Genomic DNA, 27,973 nt, shown 5'->3' with positions numbered 1-27,973 from the left:
TGGCGCCTGGGCCTGCTCGAGCGCCGCATGGCATGGCCGCCCTCTCTGGCACCGGACGAAGCCTCAGCCGCGCCGCAGGCCGGAGGCCTTGGGGGGGTGTGAAGCACCCCGAGGTGGCAGCAGCCGTGTATCTGCCACGCTCCGCTGTCTCCCTGTTGTCCCTGGGCTGGAAACCCAACGTCTGAAGCAAACCCCGGGCCTTGCCGTGGCGCGCCCCGAGCTCTCTCCGTCGCCATGAGGCAGCGCGGGGGGTCCCAGCCCCGCAGCCCCCTCTCAGCCAGCGGGACCGGCCGCGGGGTGCAGCTCTGCCCCTCAGCGCCTCCGGGTCCCGCCTCCGGGTCCCGCCTCCCGCCTCCCGCCTCCCGCCTCCCGGGCCCCGCTCCACACCCGCGACGCGGCGCTGAGCCTCCAGGCCCGCGCCGGGCCCACACCGGGCCCCGTCGCCTCACGGACGCCATCATCGTCATCCCCCCGCCGCGGCCCCGCCCCGGCTCCACCCCGCTCTAGCACCGCCCCTCGCGCTCCTGCCCAATCAGAGCGCCAGGCGGGCGGAGCTAATAAAGGGGCGGGCGCGCGGCCGCCATTTTGTTCACGGCGTGGCGGAGCACAGGGGGCCCCGTGGCGACGGCGAGGCGGTTGCTAGGGGCGGCCGTTGCTAGGGGCGGCGGGCGCGCGCGAAGCGTTGCGGCGGCGTCAAGATGGCGGAGGCGGTGGTGGAGCTGCTGGAGCGGGCGGCCCGGCGGGACTTGCCGCTGGAGGAGCTGCGGGCCCTGCGGCTCGCCGTGCAGGCCGTGCCGCCCGCAGCCCTCCGCGCCCGCCTCAGCGACGACCACCTGGGAGCGCTCTTCGCCCTCCTCAGCGTCAACGACCGGTGAGCAGCGGCCCGGCCTTGCGGGCCTGACCCGGCCTTGCTAGCCTGAGCCGGCCCCGCCGCCTTCCCTCTCCCTTTTCCCCGGAGCGCGGGGGTTCCTGCTGCTACCCCGTCTCCTTCCCCGCCCTCCTTCAGGGCGGGGGCTGGCGCAGCGGAGTCTGTGGGAGCAGCCGGCGGCGTCCCCCTCCTGACGGGCTTGGGTTTCTCTCTGGCCCGCCCAGGGAGCAGGTGTCTGCCTGTGTTTCCATCCTGGAGATGCTCCTGCAGGCCCTGGACCCGCTCTATGTGATCCAGAACCTCAGGGAAGAGCTTCAGAAAGGGCTCTTTCACTCCGACGACTCCGTGAAAATCCTCACCATATCTCAGGTACAGGGTTTCCCTCCAGGAGGAGGGGACAGAGCTGTGTCTTGAGCTGGGCTGGATTAGTTTAGTCCCAATCTGTTACTGGTGTTTCATGGCCTAGTTTGTGACAAAAGCACTGCATCAAGTGTTACCTGCAGGAATTGTGCTCTTACGCGCTCATGCAATTTTGGATAAATACTGTGCCATATGTTTGTACGTAATGCTTTATGATGTATCTGTTAAACTTCACGTCTAAAACTGTGTCTTGACAGAAGTAACTTGTAAATGCATCTCCTGTCAGGTGTTCTGGATAAAGCTTCCTAAGCCAGCACTGACAGCAGGTACCGTAAGAATGAAGTGCAGCAACGTTTTGATATTCAGCATACTTTGAACAATATTGTGGAAACGCTGAAGAAGACTAGGTTGTAGTAACTTGATGCGTGTTGCATTAATTTGAAAGAACAGAATTGTGGAACCCTGTAGTTTGGAATGGAATTCTGGAAGTTTCAAGTCCAGCCCCCAGCTAAAAGTGGGGCCAGCTTGCAGCAGGCTGCTCAGGGCGTTGCTCAGTTGAATTTCGAGTATCGCTGAAAATCGTGGTTCTGTCTAGGTAGCTGTTCCAATGCTTGAATGCCCTTGTAGTGGAAAAAAGTTTGTTTTAATGTCATTTTCTATAATTGTTTAATCATGTATTTAGATTGGGAGGATTGTTGAAAATTCAGATGCTGTTACGGAAGTTCTCAACAGTCCTGAACTATTACGGCAAATAATAAATTGCATTGGTGGAGAGAAAATAGCAGTGGCTAAAGAGGTAAGCATGGCTTTCTTCTTTTCTTCCTCTACAAAGTGATGTAGACACTGCACAAAACACCTTTTCCTGCTGTGTCTGAGATGACAGCCTCTGCTCCTCTTTGAAGAAAAGAGAGCTTATGTTATAAGCACGTAGGTGCCCTAAGCCCAGAAGTTACTTAGACGTGGTAGAAAATATGCCTAGAACTGTTATCTTCCAGTAGCTATTGATGCTAAAGTGAACTCATAGACCTGAATTTAATGTCAGAGATGTCGTGGATCACAGTAATCATAACTAGCTCTTGTCAACGATACGGTAATTCTCATTAAAAAGTGAATTGCAATTAAAATTTTAGGTGCCTAAGATGATTTAATGTGTTAGTAAAGAATAGTGAAACTGGCGTCCTGGACTTTCTTCTCTTTGTGTTTCTCTTATACTAAGTTGCTGTTTTTGTTTCCAGGCCATCAAATCTCTCTCAAGGATAGCGCAGACACGAGATGGCTTAGAGGCTTTATTTGTGAGCAGTTTGTTGAGTGACTTGAAAAATGTCATGGCAACGAATGATACCGTTCGATACAGAGTATATGAGGTAGGAGTGTAGCCAATGTTAACATTTGAATGACATGATACTGGCGTTCTTTTGGACTGTAGTTCTGAATTACAGTCTGGATTTTGTGGCTTGCCTGTAAGCTAGTGTTCATCACTGCTTTACAGACTTTTCTTCATGTGTGTGTTTTGTCGAGAGAAGAAAGGAGCAGGAAGAGTACAGTAGTGTTGGTCCTCAAATAATGTCATAACTTTTCAGTTTGTGGTACACAGGTGTTGAAGTACTGTTTATGTCTGTTATTTTATAACTTGTGGTCCCTAGAGCATTGGAAGGGCTACAGAGAGTTAAGTAAAGATACAATAAAATGTTTGCCTCTCTGAAAGTAAAAGTAAAATAGCTGCTGTGGTCTCTCAGCATTTGGATGTGAAGTGCTATTGAAACTTCTGGAGGGGCAAAGAGACCGAGAGAGAGATGCCAAGCACGTCAGTCTAGATATGTACAAGGAGAAACAATACAATTTAGCCATTGTAGAGCTTAATGTGGATAGCAGTGATGATCCTCTGAAGGAAAGATGACTGTGAATAGAAACTGAATGCATGTGCTGTAAACTTGGAACTCCTTATGAACTTGTTTCGAGCAAGCATTTAGCTTAATTATGAAAACATCATGAAATTCTATATTTAATGTACATATAGGGTTAGTCAGCACTATAAGATGTATTTGGCCATTACTGTGAATTGTGAACATTATAATGTTTTTATAAACCATCCAGCATTGTTTTTCATGTGCTTTTATTTAGTTAATTGTTGAGATTTCTTCGGTGTCAGCAGATTCACTAAATTACTGTGCAAACAGTGGATTAATATCAGAGTTAATTGGAGAGCTGACTGGAGATGATGTGCTGGTCAGGTATGTTGGCAGTGAGTTTACCGATGAGATTTCCCCCATTGTTAAAACTCTGATGTTCAGTCTTAGAATAACACTCTTCAAACACATTGTGTGTGTTTCTCTGAAACTCTGTTCAGGAAAGCGTTTTGTCTGCCTCTTCTTGAGTAGCCTTGGGTGTAAAATACTGCATACTTAGATTTGAGAACTGAGATGAAGTTTCCCCGGTATGCTGTGGTACTTGTGATGCTGGGCTGCCGTATAAAGGCTTTAGAATCCTTTCTGATAGTACACCTACAGTAAGATAGCTCAGTGAGCTTGGGGGAGTGTTGGACAGTTATGGTAGTTTGGTTTTTGTTTTTTTGTATGGTCGTTTTTGTCTTGAGGGTAGAAAACCTGTTTTTTCTGAATCACAGAGTACTTCAAAACCCATCTGAGATAGGTCAAAATAAGTGTTTGTATCTTGCAGAGCTACGTGTATAGAGATGGTGACCTCGCTGGCCCATACTCCACATGGGCGTCAGTATCTTGCTCAACAAGGAGTTATCGACAAAATTTCAAACATCATCCTTGGTGCAGAGTCTGATCCTTTCTCAGGCTTCTATTTACCAGGTTACAGCATGCGTTTTGTGATTACTGCTTGCTTTTATTGATGAGTTAAACTGAGAGGGCTGTTAAGCCTCTGTTTTGAAAGCTCGTGTGAATTTTTGAATATTAGAACATATATGTTGGATGTACACAAAAGTGCTGAAGGACAGTTTAACACATAAATACTGTTACTCATGAACAGTAGTAGTACAGGGAAGATCTGGAAAGACTGTACTGTAAGTTTGAAGTTTGTGTTATTGTAGTCTTTTTTTTTTTTTTAATCAAGAAGAAAGCTGTTAGATCACGGATTACATAACTTCCAAAATACTGGCTTGTTCCTTAGTTCTGTCCTTATTCTCCTGCCTTTCACAAACAGTATTTGGACTTCATTACACTAGTTCAACAGTGAAACAATCTTACATTAATGTGTTTAATTTTGACATTGCTGAAGTTACTGTTTCTCCACTCTGAATGCTTTTTTTTTGTCTCTGTTTTCTCAGGATTTGTAAAATTTTTTGGGAATCTGGCTGTTGTAGACAGTCCGCAGCAGATCTGTGAACGATACCCTGTCTTTATGGAAAAAGTCTTTGAAATGGCAGAAAGTCATGATCCAACCATGATTGGAGTGGCTGTGGACACACTAGGAATCCTGGGATCAAATGTGGAAGGCAAACAGGTTTTGCAGAAAACTAGTTAGTATTTTTTTTAATAAAACTTTCTCAGTATGTCGTAATATACAAGAATGAATTGGTTTGGTATAACAGAGAAAGGAATTGAAGAATGTGTTTAATAATTAAGGGTGTCTGAATAGCTGTGGTATAGCAGATAAGGTGCTTTTTAACTGTCTTATCAGGCGTGGCAGTGTGAAATGTCTGGCAGCTAGAATTCTGGTACTGCAAGCATGATTTGAATCATTATTTTCTAGTGAGCTGCATCATGCAAATCGTCAGGAGTCGTGTTACTTTAGATTTCTCTGTTTCTGTTGATGTCATGACCTTCTCACCAGGACTGGAAAAATATGAACTATCACGTATTGATGTTTTCTGTAAACACTGCATTGTTTCTCTTAATATGAAACTGTTCAGAGGAATGAAAGTAGGTGCTAGACTTCTTGGTGCTAGTCTGAATGTTGTTTTTTAAGTGAAAATCTGTATTAGCAGATAGCTAGTGGAGCGTTGTAGAAGGGGATTGAAGATTTCTAATTACAAGTGTACTAGGGTCCACGCTTCCTTGGATAACTCAATTATCTGTGACACACAACTTCCTTTTTGTAAATGTTTGGATAATGTGGGGAATTAACATAAAAGCTTTGGATTTATCTGTCTTGGATCCATATGCAGTGAGCAGAATCTTACACTGCTTTTATTACAGTAGAGCAAGAGGTTGCCTTTCTCAGATTCAATGTGCAACAGTTCTTGTACCAATTAATGTAGTATAATGTGGCTGACGGGTAACTCTGTTCTCCTGTAGAGGTCTACCTGAATTAAGTAAAAGCACTTTGTTTTTATTTTTAAAGGAAGTAGATTTCAAAATCTGTTAAACAGAATAGGGCACCAGGCGAAGAATGCCCCCACGGAGTTGCGACTTCGATGCTTGGATGCAATTTCATCTCTTCTTTACTTGCCTGTAAGTTTGTGGTTTGGTTTGTCTTTTTGTTTTATAATCTGCAAGAATGAAATTATCGTGTGTCTGCCTAACTGTATGAAGACCTTTTGCGGCATGTAGCTTAGGTAGAAGTGGTAGCTTTCTAGTATTTAGAGTCGTTAACTTTACTGTTTTGAAATGCTCTGATTTGTTTGCTTAAAGTTAGAGTTTGTAAGAAGCCAGGTGTTCTCAAATACATTTATAAAACATGAAGTCAAGACATTATAGGCAAGGGAATGAGAGTAAACAGTTTAATAATCTTATGTTTTAAAGGAATAGTGGCACACTGCTCTAATCCCTGTATATGTTGTTTAGATCCAGTAATCTGGTTTTAATGGTGTAGCTCTAAATGGGCATTTTCATTTGTCTTGCGGGATTGCACTCCAGCACAGCACTATCTTGTGTGTCATGATCAATTTAAGTCTGTCCTCCAAGCTGAATGAAATATAGAAGGCCATTTCTTCATTCCTGAAAATAAGTTGAAAATAGAAGCTATTTCAGTTTAATGTAGTGGTTTGTTTTAAAGAACTTCCTTAACTATTGAACATATACTCAAAACTTGAAACGTTTACATAATCTGAATCAAACTCTTTCGTTTCTGTGCATTTCTCTGGTGTGTGTAGGCAGAGCAGCAGACAGAAGACCTTTTAAGAATGACTGAATCGTGGTTCGCGTCCTTGTCTAGCCAGCCGTTGGAACTCTTCAGGAGCATCAGTACTCAGCCATTCCCTGATCTCCACTGTGGGGCCTTACGGGTGTTTACTGTAAGTGCTCTTTCTTTTTAAAGGTCGGGTAGTGAATTGTATTGCCATTTGGTCTCAGATTTTTTTTTTAAGTGAATGCAAGAAACTTCTTGTTGAAGCCCTGAAGTGGTCAGAAATGAGGCTGTTTTCATTGGGCCCTGTTGGCATTCAGCATTTAAATAATGTAGCAAACGTGTCATGTCTGTAATGTTTATTTTCTTATAAATTGGAGAGGGGGGAAAAAAAAAGCAACAGCTATGCTCTAGGGTGCTCAGAGGCACTGCTGTGATAATTCACTTAAAACTTTAAAGATAAGCACTGAGCTGTACTTGCTTTCCGGTGCTAAACCCTGCCGCTTGATTTGCGTGGTGGTTGTGCAGCTGCTGTGTAGAGTGAATGTCCCATTTCACTTTTTCTGTTCCTTGGCTATCTGCATGACAGGCTACTGTGTCACTGGTTTGGGGGTTTTTAAAATGACGTGTTTCCCCCTTCCCCCCTCTTTTTTGTCTTCACGTTTAGGCTATTGCAAGTCAACCATGGGCCCAGAAGTTGATGCTTGACAGTCCAGGGTTCGTGGAGTATGTTGTAGACAGATCTGTGGAGCCTGACAAAGCTTCGAAGGATGCCAAATATGAACTGGTTAAAGCCCTCGTAAACTCTAAAACAATCGCGGAAATCTTTGGAAATCAGTATTACTTGAGGCTTAGGGCTTACTTGCGTGAAGGCCCTTATTATGTTAAGGCAGTGTCTACTACAGCTGTGGAAGGAGCGGAATAATGTCATTGGTGTCTCTGTTCCCCTTCCTGCAAGCCACGTTACTGAAATAGGGGTTAAGGTATAAGGTGTGTGAAGACTCCCCTCACTGGAGTCCCTAGATTGTCTCTTTAAAGGAATGTGAAGCCTTTTGACTCTGAGAGTCAGGAGAGCAAATCAAAACCTACAGGGCACAGCAAAATTTCCCATAGAATGTCACGACAGAAGTTCTCTGTACTGTCGTGAGACAAGCAACCAAGGTAAGCACTCTGTCGACTACTGGCTGTGTTTGTATTCTGCAGAAATTACCAGTGTTTCGTTCAATTGTTTGGGGGTTTTGGAGTTCCTATCGTGTTTTCTCAGTAGATCACAGTTCAATTAAAAAAACAAACACCAAAACACCTCGAGGTGTGTAACCTCAGATGCTGCCGTACTTTCTCTTTTTTTTTATATATTTTTTTATATCTGCCGAAGTTGGCACTTGCGTGGAACAGACTCTTAGGCATTCGTATTCTGTCAGAAACCCTGTTGGTAAGAATAACTTAGTGACATTCTGTCCACACGAGGGAGTACGAACTGGATTCTTTTCTATTTTCGACTTGCTGGATGTAAGTCTTGCTTGAATACGTAATCCTAAATATTGTTTGCATTTTATGCTGAGGATAAAAAAAGCTTTTAGCCCTTTTGAAAACAAATGAATGCAAGCTCTAGTGTATAAAACCAAATTGGGAGCTTTGTCTTCCTTGTTGATTGTGACTTTGTACGGCAGCTCAGTTTTCTTGCTCAAAAGGAGCGTGAGCTATAGCACTACAGGTCTGCTTCAGAACCAAATCTTCAATTGTTTACACTATTTTTTAACAGAAATGAAATTTTTTAATTTTAAGTGTTATTTAAAAAAATATATGATTTTAGTTGCCTGAGTTAAAGGGGTAAGAAGATAAAGCTTTCATGTTTAAGGGCGTGAGCTGAGTTAGGAGGAGGGGTGTGCAGTACCTTACGTGGTTGTGTGTCTTCCTCTGAAGATGGTCAGCGAGCTGCGGGTGAGATGCGCGACTGGCTGGGCGCTCTAGTGACACGTGGCGTGTCTCGGTCCAGAAACAAAGACCACAATGTACTTTATACAAAATGTTTGTATTATTTTTGGTGAGGACATAAGAAACAAATCTGAGGACAAGCTGGAAGGAGCATAATAAAACAGGAAATTACTGCTTCTGGGCTTATTTTAGTAGTGTGTCAAGTCGGGTATACCTCTGTGGAAAGTACTCGCCCTGTGTCCCTACTCTGCCGAGTGAAGCAGGATGACCTAGTCAATGCAGTAACTTTTCTTGCTTGTGGTAGCGCTGAACTGCAGCAGAGGTGATGGTATGGCCTGCGAAACATTGCTGGCAAGGAGTCGGAGCGGGCTGAGAGGAGCAAGGTGGTTGGGGAGGATCCCTTGATGTTCAATAGGCTGGCTGAACGCAGGTGATCTGCCTTGTTGCTTATGATCTAATATGTGCAAAAGTTGTCATCCCACATCATACTGCTGCTGACGCTTTCATCCTGGATGTGCATAATAAACATCTGCTAGTGAGAAATGCAGTACACAGTGTCTCGTTTGTGAAGGCAGAGAGTGGGGAAGCTTCATGAATCCTCCATCCAGAAAAAAGCGTGGAAGCAGTAAAAAGGAAATGGAAAGAGTATAGAATTCCTTAGTTTGCACTTGTATTGGATGGTTCAGCTTTGTTATTGTAGGTGGCTTTGCGTGCTGGTAGCTCTGTATGAGCTGTATACTAAAATCTCAGTAAAAGAAATCAATATGTAAATGAAACCTCTTCTGCAATTCGTGTGTCTCTTCCATGTGTGTTTTCAGATGTTGCTTTTCAAGGCTACTCTGTGTGCTAAGTCTTTAGCATCTGCTTTGCGTAGTACATTTGCCAAATACAATATTTTAGAATACACAGAGATGCCAAACAAGGGGATTTTTTTATATATGCACATATGCTTTATTTTGTTGAGCTTTGAGATCAACATTCTGATTAATTGATCAAATGGTTATCCTGTATTATTCACAGCTAGTTCCCTGCCCATTCTGTGTATTGCCACACGGTTTACATTTTGCTACTGGTGTATCTTAAATACAGTGGAAAAACGTGAGCCTGTTGTCCCTGTAATGTAGCAGGTAGAGATAATTGAGGAAAAAGAGAATTGCAGGGATGGAGAAGGAGATTTGAGGTAACATGCTAACCTTGATGAACTTGGTTTGAAAAAAAAAAAACAACCAACCACCAAACCAATCCCAACCAAAAGCAAACAAAAAAAAAAGCCAGACCCAGAACTTATCATTTGTCCCTGGTTAACAAGCAGCATAACTTGGTACATAAGAATTCGGAGCACACCTCCAATTCCTTCGGTCGCAGCGGGAAGAGTGGACGGGGCCCTCCAAGGCACGGGTGTGTCTCTTCCCGTGTGCGTCCGTCACAAGTGCGGAACGAATCTGTCCAGCTCCTCTGTGTGCTGCTGGAAGAGCCGATGCGGCAGAGGTGATCGGAGGCTGCAGGCTTGGGTGGGGCTGTGGTCTGGGGCTGGTTCCTCGTTTGGGGAGTTTTTACGTTTTGAGTACGGTTGGTGTTACCAGTGCTCTGGGGAATTTGTTCTGACTTCACTGCTGGCGCAGTTCTCCAGCGTAACGGCACGGCGTTGAGCCGCTTGTGTCGGCGTGTTTCTGACACCAGGACTGACGGATACAAGGTTCTGTAGCAGGGAAGTTACATTTCTCGCCTGGGATCCCCCCGGGCTGTTTACAGAAGCAGTTCCCAGGATGGCTCGATGTCTGTGCCCACTCCGAGCTGTTCTGTAGTTTCACTGGTGCGGTGAACAGGCTGCTAGGAAACAGCTCCCTTTGTTACAGAGCGCTTTGGAAGCAGGGGATGCCTCACTCAGATAAAAATGCAGACGGAGTTTCAGCGTGAGGCAGAGGACTTCAAATGTCTGGAAAACACTGGATACAGACAAAGTTTCTTGGAATACTCGTTAGCTTGCATGCATGCACTTGCAGGGACTTGCGTAGCGGGAGTACATCTCGTTCTCTTGCTGCGGTAACACGCTGTAGCATTGAGAATTCGTTTGCTGTTGAAGGGAAGAGAGCAAACTTTGAGAGATCGTTGTTACTGAATGTTAATGAGATGAAACAGCTGGTAAAAGAGAGTTCAGACTTTATTCAGTTAAATCTTAATTGGCGAAATGAAGAACCTCATTTTTTATTCTAAGTTAAACTTTGAACTTATCAATATAGGTGGAAACCTTGCAGGACAGCAGACCGTAGTAGGTTTCCAGTAATGAGCAATCTTTCCCATCGCTTGTTTGCTTCCAGTCTTGAAATAACTCGTCCTCTTTCATGTTGGAAGAGGTGAAAATGAATTTATAGCAGCATCGATTGTAGCTGATGTGCTTCTCCCCAGAAAATCGAGAGCTGTGAACGGGAGTGATGCCAGCTTTTTTCGCACAGATTCCGACAAAGATATCAGGGGGCACTGAAACTGGCACCTCCTCGGCGGCCACGTACACCTTGCGAGCGACGTCCTGGGACAGGACGAAAGCGCTCCCGTCGCAGTAATCGGGGTAGAACTCTTGTGAGTACTGATGGATGGGAACAAAGCCAGGGCTCTCAGGGTCTCTGCTGGGCACTCCTTGGTGGATGACCTTCCCAATGTAAACGTCCTCTAGTTGCGTTAAGCTAAGCAAGTATCCAGCCAGACTTGGGATACCGACAAACACGTCTTCGTCTGCTTTAAGAATGTACCTTGCGTGAGGGCAGAACGTCACTGTCCACTCAATGCTCATCAGCATCTTCTGTGTCTGTGTCTCAGGAGAATCAATGAAACTGCCTTCAATGATGTCTCTGTGTGTTTGCGACTCTTCGTTGATCTCCAGCTGGGCTGTCACCGAGGCTGGCTTTCCTAAAGCAAACAGAGTAAGGACAGAGTAACCTCTGGCGTCTGTCACGTTGCCCCATGTCTGCCTGATCACGTTGCGCCTTGTCCTGTTTTCTGGGCTACTGCAGACAAGAACAAGCAAAAATATCTCTTGATCGGAGCATGTTGCTGTGCTGCTGACAGTGTAAGAGAGATTGGCCTTTAGAGCATCCACATCTAGCTTCCTGGCCCTCTCCCGGATTTCCAGAGTCTTGGCGTCGGTGTAGGAAAGAGGTAATGACCGCAGGAAGTATTCCTCCAGTAAATCTGCCCCAAAAAGCAGCACGTGGAAAAGGAAGACGTTAAAGAAAATGAAGCACCACTGGTGCGTCCGGAGCCTGCAGAGCGTCAGCTGGGGGAGAGAAGACAGACACAATTGTCTTGCTGCTGGAACAGAAAGGCTTTCCTTCATTTTGTGATATATTAATGCAAAACAGAATTACAACTTTTAGACCATGGTCTTTGTATTCTTAGTGTGAGGCTCGTTTCCTCCCTCAACCCCACTTCTTGTGGCACGGTGAGATCCCAAGCTGAGAGGGATGTTGCCATGCTGTAGTTTAGAAGGCTCCCTTCTGTACGTCCGTGCGTGGAAATACTGGAGGGTAGCTCACTATGAATATCTCCTGACTTTCAGCTGTTGCTGAAGGCCTGAGATGCTGATGAGGACCTGTGACATTAATATGTGTCCTCAAAGAAGACCCTCTGGTAGCTGGCCTTACGACGCCATGTGAAAGCTGGCAGGGTAGGACACCGCAGGGAAAGCTGTTACCCCGCTGTCCCCGAGGGATCAGCCTCCCTGCCGCGGCTGAGCCACGCACCCCAGCACCTACCTGCATGCCGGTGGGAGTTCTCCCCGCAGCGGGGTCTGCGTTCGCGGCGGAGGCGGTTTCTCCCTGGCGGAGGCTCACGGGGCAGCGTCTGTATCTGGGTCTGCGGGGTTGAGTTACTGCCCGATACCTGGAGACGGTGGCTTCCACCTCACCTGCCTGCGGGGAGGAAAGGTGATCCCAGGGGCCGATCGTGTTGCAGCTGCGTATAACACAAACAAAACTCTAGCCTTTTTCTTTATTAATTTCTGAGACTTGGGGTTGGGTGTCTGAGAAATAAAGAAATGAAGCAACTGCTAGGGCTAACCTGGTCAAAGGGGTGCCCTGGTGCTGCTGTGCTATGTCTGCTTGTTGGTTTTTCACAGCTGAGCCATTTTGGCATTGGTTCCTACCTCCAGGGCAGTTCACCCCTGCGCCGAGCACTCTGCATCTCCTGAGATGGAGGTTTGGTGCGTGAACTGGTGGCTTTGCCGTGCGTGGGGTCCTGGTGGTCGTGGAGGATGCCCTAATGCCCTGGGCGCTGCCGGGCCGGGCTGTCTCTAGCACGCAGGGAGCGAGCTGAGCAGGGAGAGGGGTGTGAGGAGGCTTTCCCTGTGCCAGAGCTGTGACCCCAGCCCAGGTGAGGCACCTCGCTTGGCTCTCTTGATTGCTCCTGGAGCCAGGGAAGTGCAGGGCACCGTTCCAGTGAGCCCCTTGGAACAGGCACGATGAAGGGGCTCTGCAGCGGGGGCTGGCGGTGCTCGGCCACAGGGCCCATGGCCGGGAGGCTGGGGGTGTTTTGGGGTGTCCCCCTGCCTCTTGCCCCTCCAGCATCCATTTACTGGAGTGGGGACATGAACCCAAACGAGCTGCATTGGGTGGTCCTTTGCTTTCTCTCTGCACAAAGTCATTCTGTGGTTTTAAATGACTGTATGGATTTCTGCTTTTCTGGTGGCTGCGTGTCCTGGTGAAGAGCTGCAGTGATGCACCCCTGGCCAGGCTCCTGCCTTCGGCGGTGGCCTCGGCTGCGCCGGAGCCTCTGCGTGTTGGTGTTGGCAGAGCCGCGGGCTGCGCTGGAGCTGACTGGGCTGGGGAGCCGCGGGGGCCTGGAAGTGCTGGAGGGGGAAGTGCCAAAGACACCACGAACAGGACAGAGTGTCCGCAGGGGTGAGAGCTGGGGTTGGCAGCAGGTCCGCGAGCCGTGGGGCCTATGGAGCACCGAGGGGGGACAGGGGTTGCAGGTCCCCTGCAGCCCCCAGGAGGGGCAGGGGGGGACAGATGGCGGCAACGACGCTGTTTGATGGGTGAATGGTGGTGGGAGGAGTCAGCCTTCACCAGCACAAGTGTGGGAACTCCAGCCCCTGCGCAAGAGCAGAGAGGGGGTCATTTTTTTTTTTTTTAATTTTGAAAAGATTTTTTTTGTAGGTGAGGGTGTGTTTCTGTTACTGCATCCTTGAGTGACAGGGTGCAAGGGGGATGCAGCGTTGCTGTGGTTTGCCTTAGCCACGTGCCTTGCGAGGGCTCAGGGTGTGATGCTCTGACCGTTGCAACCCTCCCTGAAGCGTCCTCTGGGGACCCCGCATCAGCCAGAGGACCCAAGGAGGTGGAGAAGAGGTTTGATTTCTGGCTTGGGGTGGCCATGGGTTAATCCCCCAGCTCTGGCTGGGCTCCTCAGCTCTCCCAGCACCTGCCCCTGGGTCCACAGCAGTGTGGGGAGATCTTCCCACACGTGCTGGGAAATCAGCTTTGCTGTGGGAAGCAGCTGGAATTACAGAAGAAACCAGGTCCCCAAAATGTGGTGACGGCTTGGAAATGCTGTTGTACCCACCTAAGAGGCAGCCCAGGTGCACACAGCACGCGGGTCCCAACGCGGACCTTGGCTTTAGGCTCTCCAAAAACCAGAAAAACTCCTTTCGCAGAGCTCGTGTGTCAGCTGGGCTGCAGCTTCGTCCGGACCGGCCTCACAATCTTTGTAACCCTTGCAGAAGTTGTGCTTTGAAGCTTGGCAAGCTGTCAGCACGGGAAGTGTCAGTGAAACGTGTTGTCTGAAATAAAAAGCGAAGAAGGAAATATTTCTCATGTATAACAATATAGCTCTATAGCCCCAGATACCCATTCTCGGGGAAAAAAAAAATTCCTCCTTTGAAGATGCTCTGTCTCCAGCTAAACCATTTAATAAGCAAATAAATACTAGCATTTGAAACCACTTCCATTAAAAATATTGGCTTTCCCAATTGTGCTTTTTTAGAATAATAATAAAACCCACATGTGTATCATCCGTGTTGCAATTAGGCACAGCGTGGTGCTTGCAGAACCTCTGAAGTCATTTCTTCAGCACTGCTTGGTGGTGGCAGCAGGAACTTCAAACGGTTGCCGATATCGCGTGTAGGAGTTTAACTCTCTCCAACCACAGCCGTGGGGTTTTCTTTAGCCAAAGACCCTGGCTGAGTCCTGCCGGGGAAAGCTGAGGAGGAATAGACACGAAATGACTGCTGAAGGGTGAAATAACTGTCTGGAGTGCCACAGATCCCCTCGGCTGCAGGGTGTTTGCCCGGGTGATCCCTCCATCTCCTTGAGAAACCCAGGCTTCAGGCAAGCGCAATGCCCAGCAGCTCCTGTGTGACCTGAGCTCTCTTTCAGACAGGTGAAGCCAAACACATTCGGGGAGAACCTCGCTCCTGGTGACATCCAAGAGTTTCCAGAAGAGGAGTGAACTCAGGATGCCGGAGTGGCCGAAGCCAGGTCAGTCTGGGGAAAGGAGTGCTGTTCCTACAGCTGCGCTTCAGCACTGAAAAAGCTTGTGGGTGTAAATTAGGGAAACAACCAGGAAAGCAGGTTTTCCTGAGCCACGGGGCTATAATTTGCTTTAGGTGAGATGTTTGCGTGTTTTCCTTATATTTTATGTCCAAGCAAACCCCATTACGGGAGCAGGGACGTACCAGTGACACGGCAGACAACTTGACCTACCATACGAACAGTGAGTGTTTAGACTAAGGGATGTTTGGAGTTTGGGTTTGATTTTCTGGAGAGGACGGGGCCCTGAACTCCCATGACATCCAAAGATAAAAAGCAGAGCTGCCCGCAGGGCGGTGGGAGATGCTGTTGGGCAGGGCGAGCCCAGGGCCGGCGCTGCGGGGCAATGTGCCGCAGGGGAGCAGCTGAACCTGCAGCTTCCTAAAATGTCTTTTAAAGTCTCCTGGCTTCCCTCCCAGCGCTGCGAACATTTGGAAGGGGGGAGTAGAGCCCGGCTTGTTTCAGTTCTGCTCGACTCCGCTTCATGAAAACGCGAAGGCTTTGGATGACGCACCGTTCTCAGGCGACGGTGCAAGCGAGGGCGGGCGGATGGGATTTTCTGGGGAAAGCCAAGGAAAATTGTTTTTTTTTTCCGGCATGAATTTGTTCAGACGAGCAGCCTGGGCTCTGCCTGCCCCAGGTGTCCGTGCAGTTGCTCTGTGCCATGTGCTGCCCTTCCCTGCAGGGTGGACACCCCTCCCCATCCCCACCACCATCCCTCCGCTCCCAGGCTCTTCCCAAAAGCCGGGTTGATTCCTGCAGGCAGGCTTTCAGATCTTCACTCAGCTCCTCCTGCTCCAGGGATGTGCCAGAACCTGCTCGTGTAGCCTGCCCGTGGGCACAACAGCCTCTTTCCACAAGGCATTCCCTGTGCCCTCGCGTGGCTGCGTGTCTTATTTTCAGGGTTGGAGACAGCCCGTGTCCCTAGGCACCCGCTGGCAGCCCTGCCGGGATGCTCCGGGGAGCACAAACCGCTTTCCCCATGTTCCGGACCCTGCCCAAGGGGTCCCCTCTATTTACAACCTGCTTTTGCAGTGTTTCGCCAGCGCACGCAGAGGTGATAGCGGGACGGGCTGGGAAGGGATTTGTCTGGTTTTTAATAACAGCATCAGTTGCAATAAATAATGGGAGACAATTGTTTTGGTCTTAGTCACCTAATAGCAATGCTTTTGCTTAAAGATATGATTCAGCTCTCACAGACAATTCTTCACCTGAAGTCCTCTGAGGCTTGGGAGATGCTGGCGGAGAAGGTTTTATGAGAGAGAGACAGAGTGCATTTCATCTGGGTTTTGGTATTTAACATCCCTTAGAGGGTTAAATGCAAGTAGAAAGCTTGAAAACAAACCAAGCAACCAGCGTGCTGACACAGGAGACAGATAGATTAGCCACTCCTGGTATACAAATGAGGGTGTCTTTTCCTCCTATTTAATGGCTCAGTTGGCTAGCTTAAAAACACATTTTCATAGCCAAGCTCCGAGCATTCATTTTTTTCTTTGCATGCACCAGTCTTGGAGTTACAGAGCTCTATCTTTTTGTATGGGTATGTTTGATTATTACTTCCTGAGTTTAACGGCAGCTTTGACAACGAACTAATCTTTATTTCTTGATAAAGACAGCTTAAACCCTCAGTGCATTCTGCGGGTGCTGCACTCGGGAACACCGAGCTAAAGGGGAGCAGAGCGGGGAGAGCACGAGCTTGCGAAACGTGTTGAGTTGCGAGGCCGCAGGGCTCCGGCCCCTGGGCCGAGCTCGTTCCTGAAACGTTGCTTCCCTGCCCAGATGTCAACTTGACAGAAAATTTCCCGATTTTGCAGTCGACCAGAAGCTTTCCCATTTTCACAGTGAGCCGCGCAGGTTACTTCGCCTTTGCCTTTCAATCCCTGAAGTCAGGCGCAGGCTGTATTTGTGCCTGGCAAATCTAGATTTCACGTGAAATTCATTCAACACAGACAACATCGGCAGCACTGGAGTCTCGAACTCAGCTCCGCGTTGATTAAAAGCCGTCCACGCTTTGACAATATCTGCGATGGGGAGCAGAGCAGGTGGGGCCGTGCCTGACTCCACGGCTGCTGGGCAGCGATCCTGGGCAGCAAACCGGGGCGTTGCTTTCTGCTGGGGAGCCCCTCGCCCTGGGGCTGTGGGCGTGCTGCACCCCAAAACGCAAAGTTTGCCCCGGGTCGTGGAGGGAAACGGGAGCGGAGTGCGGCTCCTGGGGCTGGTGCGATGCCCCAGCCCACCCTGTCCCACGGTGCTGGATGGACCCAGCTGCGTGGAGCTGGGGGTGCCCCGGGGATGGGGAGGGGGCTGCAGCCCCCAGCCGTGGCCAAGGCTGCTGCCGGCAGGGCTGTCCCCCATCGCTCTCCCGGCAGGGGGTTGTCGGGGAGCTCGAGCAGGACGAGGACACCCTCCGACACGAATCCTCCCTTGGCTCCGGAGCGCGGCGGCGTGCTGGACTTGGGTAACGTGTTCCTCTGAAGATGACTTTCTCTCCTGGTTGCCTCTGACTCATCCCCACCGTTGCCTCCCACAGATTTATTTATTGCTCTCCCAGACACAGAAACAGCAGAGTTGAGTCTCCGTTGCCCCGTGCCAGGCCCCTCCTCGGGCAGCTGGGGCCATGATCTGCCGGGGGCGGCCATGCCGTCCCCATGCTCAGCCCTCGGGGGGTCACAGACTGGGGTTTGCCACCCCCAGGAGACCCGCATGACTCCCCCCACCCCGCTCCCCAAGCCTGGCTCTGCTAACGGAGAACTCCCGTGCGTGCACATTGAGCGCGTGGCTGTGCGGGTGGCACTGGGCGTCCCTGGATGGCCCCGATCCTGGCACCCCACGCTCCCTGCCCAGGTGGGACACAGCCCCGTGGGCCACGTGCTCTCTTGCTCCAGGGTGCAGAGGGGAACGCCGGGGTGCTGAGGGGCTCCCCAGCACAGCCGCGGGGGCTGAGGGAGTCGAGAGGAGGAGATGCAGTGTTGTGGTTGGTATGTGAAATCCTGGTTAATTTTTATTAATTAGATGACTGTTGGGAAACGAGGACTTGTAGCATCGATGGCATTTTGTCGAGCGCTGAAGCTGAAGGCAGGGAGGGCCGGCTCAGCCAGCCCCATGCCCCTGAGATGCCAAATGATACCTTTGACTCCCCGGAGTGCTGCCCTGCCTTGCCCCTGCCTTCCCTGGCTTTGGGAGCGTGGGGCAGGAGGGACAGCCCCAAGGCAGGTGCCCCCAGCATCCCACCCGGTCCCTGTGGCATCTCTGGGGCCGAGGGACCGAGCACCTGCAATATATTAACAATTAAAGATGGTGTCAAATGATGGCAGCTGGGAAGAAAAAGTCTATCCCAGGGTAGTGCTGGGTGGTGCCTGAAAGACCTAAAAGAGCTTCCAAAGAGAAGTGAATTTTATTTCTATTGATCTTGGAAGAGTAAGGGCAGGGGGGAAGGGCAGCATCTCTGGGCAGTGCTCAGGCGAGCAGGTGGAAAGGGGAGAGGGTGAAGAGAGCCCCCAGAATTACCCCAAGTCTGGAGAAAATGCCTCAGGGAGGAGGGGGAGCACTCAGCTTTCCATGAAGAAAAGGAAGAGGTGTTCTGTGTTGCAATATGTTTTCACGGGGAGAAAATGCAGGATAAAGGCAAAGTCGATCTAGTGGGAAGAGGCAGGCTGTGCCGCGGCTGGAAGCTGCAATCAGATGAATCCTCGTTAGGAGGAGGGGGTGCGGCTGACTAACGAGCGAGGTGGCGAGCGGGGAAGCCACGGGAAAGAAGTACCGAAGGAGGGTGATGGGGTGATCTCAGCATCCCCAAATGCCTCCCTGGAGGTCAGAGGGTCCTGGGGTGGGATGCCACCACCTCCATTTGCCGGGGAAGGGACGGGAGGGTCGCAGCAGCCCCTCTGGGCTCCGGCACAGCCGGTTTTCCCCTGCCAGGGAGAGAAGTGAGGTAGGGAGAGCGAACTGCTCAAATGTGGCACTGTGAAGGAGTGGGAATCCAACACGGACCCTGGCCGGAACGTCCACCATTCCCAAAGGCACCCAAATACATCCAGCTGTATGGCTCCTACCTTGAGTTCAGGATAAAATCGAACGGCTTTGCCGAGCAGCAGAGAAAAAATGAGGAAGGTCAAGCCCGGCGGCTGTCGCTGCTCTCCCGACAGTCAATGTCAGAGCGCGAATCAACCCCCGTCCTGTGGTGGTTCTGTTTTACAGCACACGCTCTGCCCTGATATACTTCCTCGAGTTAAATAACAGCAGGACAAGAAAAAAGTAACCAACGGGGAAGGAAGGAAAGTGTTTTGGTTTTTGTTCTGTTAACTACAGGTTGTGAAGCGGTTCATCCCGGAGGATGCTCTTGTAGCCGTTCAGCGAAGAGGAGCAGAGGCCACAAATGGCTGCTCGGTGCTGGAGCTGGGTGTGGTGCCCGGGCAGGGGCTCTCCTCTCCCAGGTAGGATCCCGCCACGTGCCATCACCGGGACAGCTTGTCCCTGTGCCTTGTGGCCAGGCATCGGCATCCCCCTGCTCCGCAGTGGGCCTAGAGGCCACCAGGACCCACAGTTCCACAGCTGGTCCATCGCCGGCGGCTGTGCCAGGGCGGAGGGCGGGTGGGCTCGGGCCCACCTCGCCACTCGAGCTGCAGCATTTGGATGGGAATGTTCTCTTCTTCTGGCTCTTTCATTTTTCATTTCTCTTTTCTCACCGTCCCCATCCCCCCCAACTGTTTTAAATAATTCCTCCTCCACGCCTGTGTTATCACCTCGCATGTCAATACGCTGCTGTGCCACCCACCCCTCCCCGCACAGCGCTGCGCGTTAACATTTTGCACCAGACAATGTGAGGCAATTAGTGAATGAAGAATAACTCTCCTGCTTGAAAGCATGATGGGTCGGGAAGCGTCACATGGCTCGCACGGGGAGTATTAATTGCTTTTCTCTCAAATGACTCCTAGTGTAGGAGAGTCCATATGGAGAGAGAGGAAGGAGGAAGAGATGCTGCGGGAGAAACAAAGTCTCCGGTCCTAGAGAGAAGCGTAGACCCCAGCATGGAGGCTGCGGCAGCGAACCGGCACCGTGTGCCGAAGCATCACTCCCTGGAGCAGTGGGGGGGGGAGTGGGGGCCGGGGGCTGCCTGGAGCTGTTGTAGAGACACCAGCGCTTTGGAAGCAGCGAGCTCCAGGCCCGGACGGCGTCACCATGCCCTGGGCTCTGAGCGTTTTGGGTGGCTGAGGAGCATTGCGCAAGGCGCAGTGGCTGTCCGGCCACCATACTTCTGTAGGAGCGTTTCCTTTGCCATAAATGGTTCTCGGGGCTCTCCGCTCACCCGCGCAGCCCGGGACCCCACGGTGAACCCCCTGTGCAACAGCGTGGTCTCTGGAAGACCAGTGAAAATAGAAGGGAAGGAGGCGAGGAGCGTGCCAGCGCTGGGGCAGCACGGCTCCCCGGGGCTCTGCTGCCCGGTGGGTGCACGGCCGCCCTGCCGCGGGGTCGGCTCGCTCCCCTCCGTGGCCCTGGGGGGCTGCGCTGGTGGCAGCGGCTGGCATCCAGGGGACAGAGCTTTGGGGAGCTTCGGGCTTGGCCAGACCATTACGGGTGGCACCTCCCGGCACCGGGCTACGAGGGCACCTGGAGCTCCCTCCCGTTAACCCCTTCCCGGGCTCGCTGCCCCCGGGCGGGGCCGTGCTGTCGCAGCGGGGACCCCCGGGCAGGGCAGGGCAGCGCTCCCGGCCCGGCCGCCCAGCACGGCGCAGGAACGTCCCGGCGCGCCGGGGCTGGGCCGGCTGTTTGCTCTCGGCACGGCCCCGCGGCGCGGCCCGGCTCAGCGCAAATATTTATACGGCTCAGGGAAAATAAAATAAAATATTTTAAAGAAGACTTAAAGAAATGAAAAAGGGAAAAAAAGGGAAAAAAAGAAAAAAGGGGAAAAAAGGATAAAGGAAAAAAGAGGGGGGAAAAGAGAGGGGGGAAGGGGAAAAAAGGGGAAAAAGGAGGGAAAAAAGGGGAAAAAAGAGGGAAAAAGGGGAAAATCGAGGGAAAAAGAGGAAAAACGGGAAAAAAGGAAAAAAGGAAAAGAAAAAGGGGGAAAAAGGAAAAAAGGAGAAAAAAGGGGACAAGAGAAAAGGGGAAAAAGAGGAAAAAAGGAGAAAAAGAGGAAAAAAGGGGAAAAAAGAGGAAAAAAGGGATAAAGGGAAAAAAGGGAAAGAAAAAAGGGAAAAAAAGGGGAAAAAGGGAAAAAAAGGGAAAAAAGAAAAAAGGGGGACAAAAGGGGGAAAAAAGGGGGAAAAAAAGGGAAAAATAATGGGGGGGGGGGAAGGAGAAAAAAAACAGAAAAAAAAATTTAAAAGAGAAAAAAATCAAGCCAGCGAAGCCACCCCCGCCGCTCCTGGGGAGGGGTGCGGGCAGGGGCCGGGGGCGGGGGACGCGCCCGGGGGGGCTCGGGGGCCGGGGCCGGCGCGGGGGGCGGCGGGAGGGGCCGTTGCGGGCGGCAGGGGGCGCCGCGGTGCAGCGGCGGCGCGGGGTGGGGGGCGCCCGCAGCAGCCTCGCGGTGTCGGCTCCGGCCCCGCCGCTCCGCGCCATGGGGCAGGGGCGGGCGGCTCCGCTCCGCCGGTGCGCCTAGGGCAGGACCCCCCTCTTCCCTCCCTCCTTCCCTCCCCCCCCCCAGCCCGCTCCTCCGCAACTTTGCGGCACCTGTTGCTGCTCCCGCGCCTTCCCCCGGGATGCGGAGCGGCCGGCCGGCCGGCGGGCTGCTGCGGCGGCGGCGGGGCGCGCCGTGATGGGCGGCCGGGAGCGGGACCGGCGGCGGTGGCACCGGCAGCGCGGGCCGCCCGGGCTCTGCTCCTCCGCCTCGCCCCTCCGGGCCCCCGCGCCGCCGCGCCGATGCCGTTCTCGGGCGAGGAGCGGAGCCTGCAGGGGATCTACAAACCGGCGGGGCCGGCGGAGGGCAGGGCGGCCGGCGGCACCCGGGGCTACACCAACCGCTCCTTCGTCTACGACGATGGCAGCGCCCACAGGTACGGGGAGGGGGCCGGGGGGGCCGGGGTGGGGGGGTGCCTCCGTCGTGGGGACCGCGGAGCCGCCGTGCAGAGCTGAGGGGAGTCCCTTTCCCCCGCAGCCGTCGGGACCCCGCGGGGGGGAGCCCACGGGACCCTCGCCCCGCATCCCCACCGCGCTTCCCACGCCCTGAGCCTGGGACAAAGTTTCCACCACGCTTCCCGGCCTGGCCGGGGTCCCCTGCGAACCCCCCCTCTGGGCGACGTCGCCTTGGGAAGGGAGAAGTTGGAGGCTGCCTGGGTACAGGGGTGCTCAGAGATCCCCGGGGGGGTCCCAGCCACGTCCTTCACGGGGGAAGGGTGGGTGCAGCCCGACGCTACGCAGATCAGGGGGTGTTCTGGGGGAGCTGCTTTAGCTGAGCCCTGAAGCCACCCCGAAGCCTGAGGCTTTGTACCCGTAGGCGCATCGCAGCCCCCTCCTCCAGCTTGGGGCTGGTTTTGTGCCAAAGTTGTAATGCCCAGTGGGAGGGAGGGGCTGGGGGCAGCAGGGAAGAGCCGCTGGAAGGGGGTGGCAGGGACCCGATGGCACGGTCCTGCTGGGCCGGGTGGCAGCAGACGTGTCTCACCAGGGGACGAGTGCTTGTTGCTGAAGTACCCCCAGCTTCTCCTCATATCTCCTTGATGTTATCATTAAGCTGATTGTATTTATTAGTGTGGCTCCTCTGACTGTCACACTCGTCAAATGTTAGCTTAAATGAGCAAATTAGGTGTGGGTGTCAATTAATTCTTGGCAGCTAACGACCTTGGCTGGGTTTGTGCCCTGGGCTGGTCAGCTGGGGTTTTTTATGTTGACATCTGCTGGCTGTGAGTTAGGGAGACCGTCTTTTATCCCTAAAAGCCTAGATGGGAAAAGCAGGAACAGTCTGTTCAGCGAACTCTTTAGCTTTCAGTACGTTGCCACTGACTAATTGGTAAAACCCTCAAATATTGGTTCTTGGGATCACGTCCCGCATCGTTTCCCCCCGCTGTGCTCTCGGCCAGAGGCACCGTCCGACGTGGCCGAGGCATCGTGGTGCCTGGCGAACCAGGCCCGCCTACCTCCGGCGGGCACCGTTCCGTCGCCTTGGGCATTGCCAGGGCGGCTGCGGGGCCGCAGAGCCGTCACCAAACCCAGCGCCCTCGCTTTGCAGCTGCGCTCGGTGTGTTTGCAGAAATGATGTCCTGGAGGAGGTTATCGAACGCGTGTGATCGGAGGTCAGGCTGGCGACGGCAGCTTGCAGCGGGTTCGGACTCCACCGCTTCTGGAAAAAGACGGGTTGCTCGGCTCAGACAGAGTCGTTGCTCCTTGTTACCTGCACTGCAGCACTGCTCGGGGTCATTTATCCTCATCTAACTCGCAACAACAAAATCCCTGTCCGAAGGTCTTCCCCTCTGCCTCTTTCAATCCGAATAGAAGGGCTTTGTTTTCTAATTATTATTATGCAGCTCAGTGTGTTTCTAACCCCCTCCGGCTCTGGCGAGGTTGAAATGCCTTTGCTTTCCGTGGCTTGTCTTGCCTGCCTCTGCGTTCAGCCCCTTTGCTGTCCCTCCAGAGGTATTGAACAAGCTGGTTGGAGCCCTCAGGGCTCGGCAGCTTTGCCCGTAGCTGCCTCTTTCCCCAGCTCCCGCTCGGAGCAGCCTCAATCTCTAAAGTACTATTTCAGTGCTGTTCAGCTGAAGAAGCAGAAAATGATTGCTGTAAAATGGCTAAAGAGGAACGTGCAGGAGCAGGCAGAGCAATAAGCACCCTCTCCCCCGTTAGATGACCCCAGGGGCCCGCTGGCTAATCTGCTGTTTGGTTCCCAGCTTGGACTGGGGGTGCGCGTCCCCTTGCAGGGGATGATCGTCCACGTTTAACGACCTGCTGTCGCTCAGGCTCTGCCAGGTACAAGAGTTTCTTCCTCACCTCCCGTGGGTTTTACCTCTGTTCAGCTGAAAGGGCCGTGCAGGCGGCACCCTGCCCGTGCCTGGCTGGGGTCTGCGTCTGATGGGGGAGCTCGGGGCTCGGGAGTCCGACACAGGCTTCTTGAGTTGTCACCGCTTCCAGGCGTATGCTCGTGGCGGTAGGTGGGATGGCAGACAAGCAGACCTGTCACCAGAGGTGTGTGCAGAGGATGTGAGAGCCAGAAGGTGTCTGAGATGCGTAACACCTGTGATGTACCTGCTGCGAAATGTTCGAGGGCCTTCAGCTGGGCCGGCCCCGTTAAAATAAATGGAAGCCTCTGTTCTCCCCTGGCTTAGCAAATCAAATCTAGAGACAGCTTAAAAGCTGTTGAGGAGAAATTCCATCTTCTCAGTTGCCTGAGTGTGGAGGCATGGGTGTAGATGTCTGTGTGCTTTCTTCTGGCTCCCTTCACAGGGGGACAACAGTCCTGAAAGTCCCTTCCAGTCGGAGAGCGAGGGGTTAACTGTAAAAGTGCTTGAAAGTATGTTTGGAGAGCAAATACACATTTCTGGCACCCAGAGGGTACAAACAGCCTAAATTTTACTTTCCTGCCTCGTGGGAAATCTGGGTAAATGTTTGTACAAGGAGCTAGTCCGTCATTTAGGGGCAGAGAGGATTTCCTCCGGCCAGCAGCTCTGCTTCCTCTGCCTTGCCCATGTAAGGGCACTCTGGTGAGAAGCAGCGGTGGACGAGCGGCCGTATGGAAGGACTCAAGCAAAAATACCCTGCGCAAGTAAGGGGGCCTGCGGGAGAAGCAGGGGCGTGCGAGAGGAGACTCGTTTTTTCCCTCCGCTGCCTCCCTCGACTATGGCTTATTTAAGAAGAAACAGGTGAAAGAAGGCGGCGTGCACGGTGATACCTGGAGAAGCTGTTTAGGAAGATCGCGTCTGTGCGTTAGACGTATGTGGCTTTTCTCATCTCTGGTTTTAACGTCTCTTACAGGAGATCCGTCTCTCTGCTAGACCGCACTGCTCTGCTTAGGTTCAGTGCTGCTGTTCATGCGTGGAGTAAACAGGGGTGGGTTCGGGTGCCTTGCCGTGGATCTGGGAGCGTGGAGGGAAGGTGGGTCCCAGCTGGAGCGGCGGCTCCAGCGCAAGGGCTTGAGAAGCTGAGGTTGGGGGCTGGAGAGCAGCGACCGGAGAGACCCGTAAGTGCCGCTGGCTTGGCAGCTCTGGACATGCTGATGGAGTGCCAGCTAGAGAGGGCTTGGCTTCACAGGGGCTGTGCGAAGGTGGGGTCTGTCCTCAGTCCCACCCGGCGGGGCAGCCAGGGCAGATGGTATTTTCTGGCCTTAGAAGTTACAGCAAAATACGGAGCAGTAGCAGCAAGGTAGAAAATACCTGTAGGCACCTTCTGCTGCTCTGGTCAAAGCCTCTGAGTCCAAAGGCAAGTGTTTGCCTGCTGTCCTCACTGAACTCCAGGTGATCAGTGAGTTCCCAGGGCTGTGTTTCTATGAGAGAACCTGGGAGAGTTGAGCTGAATCCATGAAGGATATGAATGCAAAAAAAAAAAAAAAGAAAAGAAAAGTAAAAAAGCATTGATTACAGTGGATTCTTGCTCTGTGTGAACACGTTCATCCAGACTTGGGTTGACTCTCCCATGCCTTCCCCTGCTACACTTCAGATGCATCAGATGGACCGTCTCAGTTTGGCACGAGGATGGTCCCTGCAGCTGAAAGCTTGTTGTTGTCACTTCAGTCTTCCGTTTTCTGGAAATGAATGGGAAGATGCTTCTTTGGCAGGGCTTGCACTGAACCAGACGCTCTAGCTAATTAATAACCAGTTCCTCCAGGCGAGGTGACTAGCTTAGACGTTTCTTAGCTCCCAAAATGTCAGCCTTGTGGACTGTGCCAACTGTTGCTCTGGCTGCCCATGGGGATCCTGGCCTCACTGTTCCAGGATAAATGGCAATAGGGAGCCATAAAGCTACAGGGCCAAACACCCCGTGTTTTCAGAATGTTTATGCAGCAGAGATAAGCAGGAATTCTGCTCTTGTTTTCCTCAGCTGATTGGGAAAGGGAAGCATGTGGCCCTGGCAGGAGTCTGAAATCCGGGGCTTGACAGGGCTGTCAGCAGGTTGTGCTGCGAAGACTGCCGCAGGAGAGAGCCCGCCAGCGCCCCGGGTCAGTGGGAAGAGGTTTCGGGAACCTCTTGCTGTTCCGTTTAACGAAGGACTCCTGACACGCTGAATGTCCTCCTTAGAAAGTGCCGTTGGGTCCTGGCACGGCTGTGTCACCCTTTGCTGGAGGACAGCAAAGTGGGTCATTGCCTGTGCTCAAGGCTCTTTCTGCTCTGCAAAAATATTTACAGCATCTATTTGAATCCTCCCAATTCTCCATCAGCGACCTCTTCCTGACCTCCACGCCTGGATCCCAAGTGCTGCACACAATTTGTTTTGGAGCCTGTTAGTGTTTCTCTTGCCTCCATGTCAAACTGTGCTGGAGTGTGGATCATCTCATTCATCCTTCTTATGAATAAAAACAGGCAAAGAGCCATGCTAGGTCTGAGCACAGGTGTCAGAGCCCGGTGTCCTTTGGCAGTGGCCGATGACAGGGGCAGAAGGCAGGTACGGAGCGACCCTTCCCAGGGCTGCAGCCTCTTGGACCAGGATCCTGAACTGGAGGGGGTACCCGGGGGTTGTGCTTAGAAGACGTGGCTGGATGCCTCCCCTAGGATTTGCCTGGTCCTTCCTGACCCCACCGGTACATTTCTGCCTCCGCAGGAGGATGTGACTTCTCCAGTGCAGCTGCTATGCGTGAAAACACGCTGCTTTTCCTGGGAGCCTGCTGCCCTGTGATTTCCCTGGGTTCCCACAGCTCTTGTGCTGTGCTTCTCCCTGATCATCTGCTCCGAGTTCGCCTGCCTTTCATCCCGTCTCTCACCAGGCGAAGGACTCCTGATCTATTCAGTCTTTCCTCGAACAAAATGATTTGTAAGCCCGTAGCTATCTCTGTTGCCCTTCTCTGTGCTGCATCGTCTCTGAGCAGGGGAACCAGTATGGTGCGTGGCTCCACGGTGGGTTTAGCTGTAGTGTCACAGCCTCTCCTAACGTTCTGGGTTTTGGCCACCTCTGACAGTCCACTGTTGGCTTTGTTGTATTATCTACGTGACTCTGGCTCTTTTCTGAGTGCTAATTTGCAGACTTTCTAATGCCTGTGCAGGAGGGTGATATTTTCCCCTCCCTTTTGGATTAGTTGGCATTTGTTGATGCTAATTTTTATCTGGTATTTTATCACCGGGTCGCTCAGTGCTGCAAGATCCTCCTGCAACTGTTTGCAGTCAGGTTTAGGTTTGACTGTGCTGGGTAATTTGCAGTCCTCACCATCACTTCTGAATCCACGGAATAGCAGAGGGCCATGTGGGACCCCACAGAACACGGCTGCAGCGTTCCCCTTCTGTTTGTCTCCTGCCTTCCAATCCAGGAGACATCTCCCGCTTCCTCCCATTGCATCCTGGTCTGGCAGGTGGGTTGACGAGCCTGCCTCTCAGGGTTTAGTTTTGTAAGTCTTTGTGTCCTTGAGCAGTGTGAGAAGACTTCCTCCTCCCACGTCTCTCTATTATCTTCTGCTTTCAATAGCAGTGAGTGTTCTGCAGGGGTCTGGAGCGCAGAGAAGTTTCTTCTCCAGGCTTCATCCCTAGCTCGTTATAGCAGTTTGGGGGTCTGCAGAAGAGAGAATTTTCCCAGCAGATCGTTAGCAAGAATTAGCACTTTCCTGACTTTGCAGCCTTCATTTTCTTGACATGAGCCTGAAAAATACTGGGCACTGGCAAATTTGGCAGAGGGTGCAACAGCTTGGGGTGAGGGAGGAGTGAGACACCGCCAGGATCGTGTGCTGTGGGATATGAGATACTCTCCAGAATCGTTATTCACAGGAGTGTAATGAGCTCTGCCTTGAGAGCATCTCCTTGCTCATCCTGATGAGAGCTGGGAACAGACAGCATTGTCCTGCGTGCAACCGGTCACCCACCAAGACGAGGGTTTTGGCTGGTTCCCAGGGTGGAGAGGGTGACTTTGGTCCCAGGTAAGCTCCATGTGGGAGGGGAACCCCCAGGAAAAAACCAGATTGGGCAACAGCAAGAAGGCAAAGGACTTTTCAGCCTTGCTTTAGCTAGAGGTGAGCTTTTCTGTCTGCCAGGCTGGAGGAAGGAGGGCTGCCGTTGCCTGCGGAAGGGTGCACTGGAGGGAGTGAGACTGTGATGGAGCATTAGGATTTCTGGGGACCACGAAGGGTCCTTGTGGGAGAACTGTAACTGGCCAAGACCCACTTGGCTTTCTGGCCTTCCTCACGGTGCTGGAGCAGGGA

The 27,973-nt window shown here is 52.0% G+C and overlaps 3 protein-coding genes and 1 long non-coding RNA gene across 9 annotated transcripts in view; 3 read left to right on the top strand and 1 right to left on the bottom strand.

The window, feature by feature from the left end:
- The first annotated feature begins 605 nt into the window (after positions 1 to 605).
- PSMD5 (proteasome 26S subunit, non-ATPase 5) lies at positions 606 to 8,973 on the top strand. The gene is made up of 10 exons (XM_075439498.1): positions 606 to 871; positions 1,093 to 1,237; positions 1,911 to 2,024; positions 2,464 to 2,592; positions 3,350 to 3,459; positions 3,905 to 4,047; positions 4,524 to 4,715; positions 5,540 to 5,649; positions 6,291 to 6,431; positions 6,930 to 8,973. The coding sequence occupies exons 1-10, from the start codon at positions 699 to 701 to the stop codon at positions 7,185 to 7,187; spliced, it is 1,515 nt and encodes a 504-aa protein (XP_075295613.1). The 5' UTR covers positions 606 to 698; the 3' UTR covers positions 7,188 to 8,973.
- Positions 8,974 to 10,262: 1,289 nt separating this feature from the next.
- Positions 10,263 to 12,325, bottom strand: B3GALT9 (beta-1,3-galactosyltransferase 9). The gene is given in 4 exon segments (XM_075439333.1): positions 10,263 to 11,468; positions 11,947 to 12,108; positions 12,110 to 12,145; positions 12,251 to 12,325. Coding segments are annotated over 4 exon segments (1,368 nt in total). The 3' UTR covers positions 10,263 to 10,373.
- A 2,120-nt stretch (positions 12,326 to 14,445) lies between these two features.
- On the top strand, positions 14,446 to 19,727 carry LOC142363584 (uncharacterized). The gene is made up of 3 exons (XR_012765835.1): positions 14,446 to 14,664; positions 19,024 to 19,148; positions 19,650 to 19,727. It is a non-coding gene; the product is annotated as an uncharacterized LOC142363584 (long non-coding RNA).
- Positions 19,728 to 21,518: 1,791 nt separating this feature from the next.
- KCNT1 (potassium sodium-activated channel subfamily T member 1) overlaps positions 21,519 to 27,973 on the top strand; it is a 93,843-nt gene continuing 87,388 nt past the window's right edge. For all 6 annotated transcript variants that reach the window (XM_075439461.1, XM_075439452.1, XM_075439454.1 and 3 more), the window contains exon 1: positions 21,519 to 21,707. In XM_075439461.1, the coding sequence (XP_075295576.1) occupies positions 21,574 to 21,707 (134 nt within the window). In that variant the 5' untranslated portion in view covers positions 21,519 to 21,573. The remainder of the gene's footprint in view (positions 21,708 to 27,973) is intronic.

Source organism: Opisthocomus hoazin, chromosome 19, assembly GCF_030867145.1.
Source record: "Opisthocomus hoazin isolate bOpiHoa1 chromosome 19, bOpiHoa1.hap1, whole genome shotgun sequence".
NCBI classification, from domain to species: domain Eukaryota; kingdom Metazoa; phylum Chordata; class Aves; order Opisthocomiformes; family Opisthocomidae; genus Opisthocomus; species Opisthocomus hoazin.
This window is presented reverse-complemented; position numbering and strand designations above follow the sequence as displayed.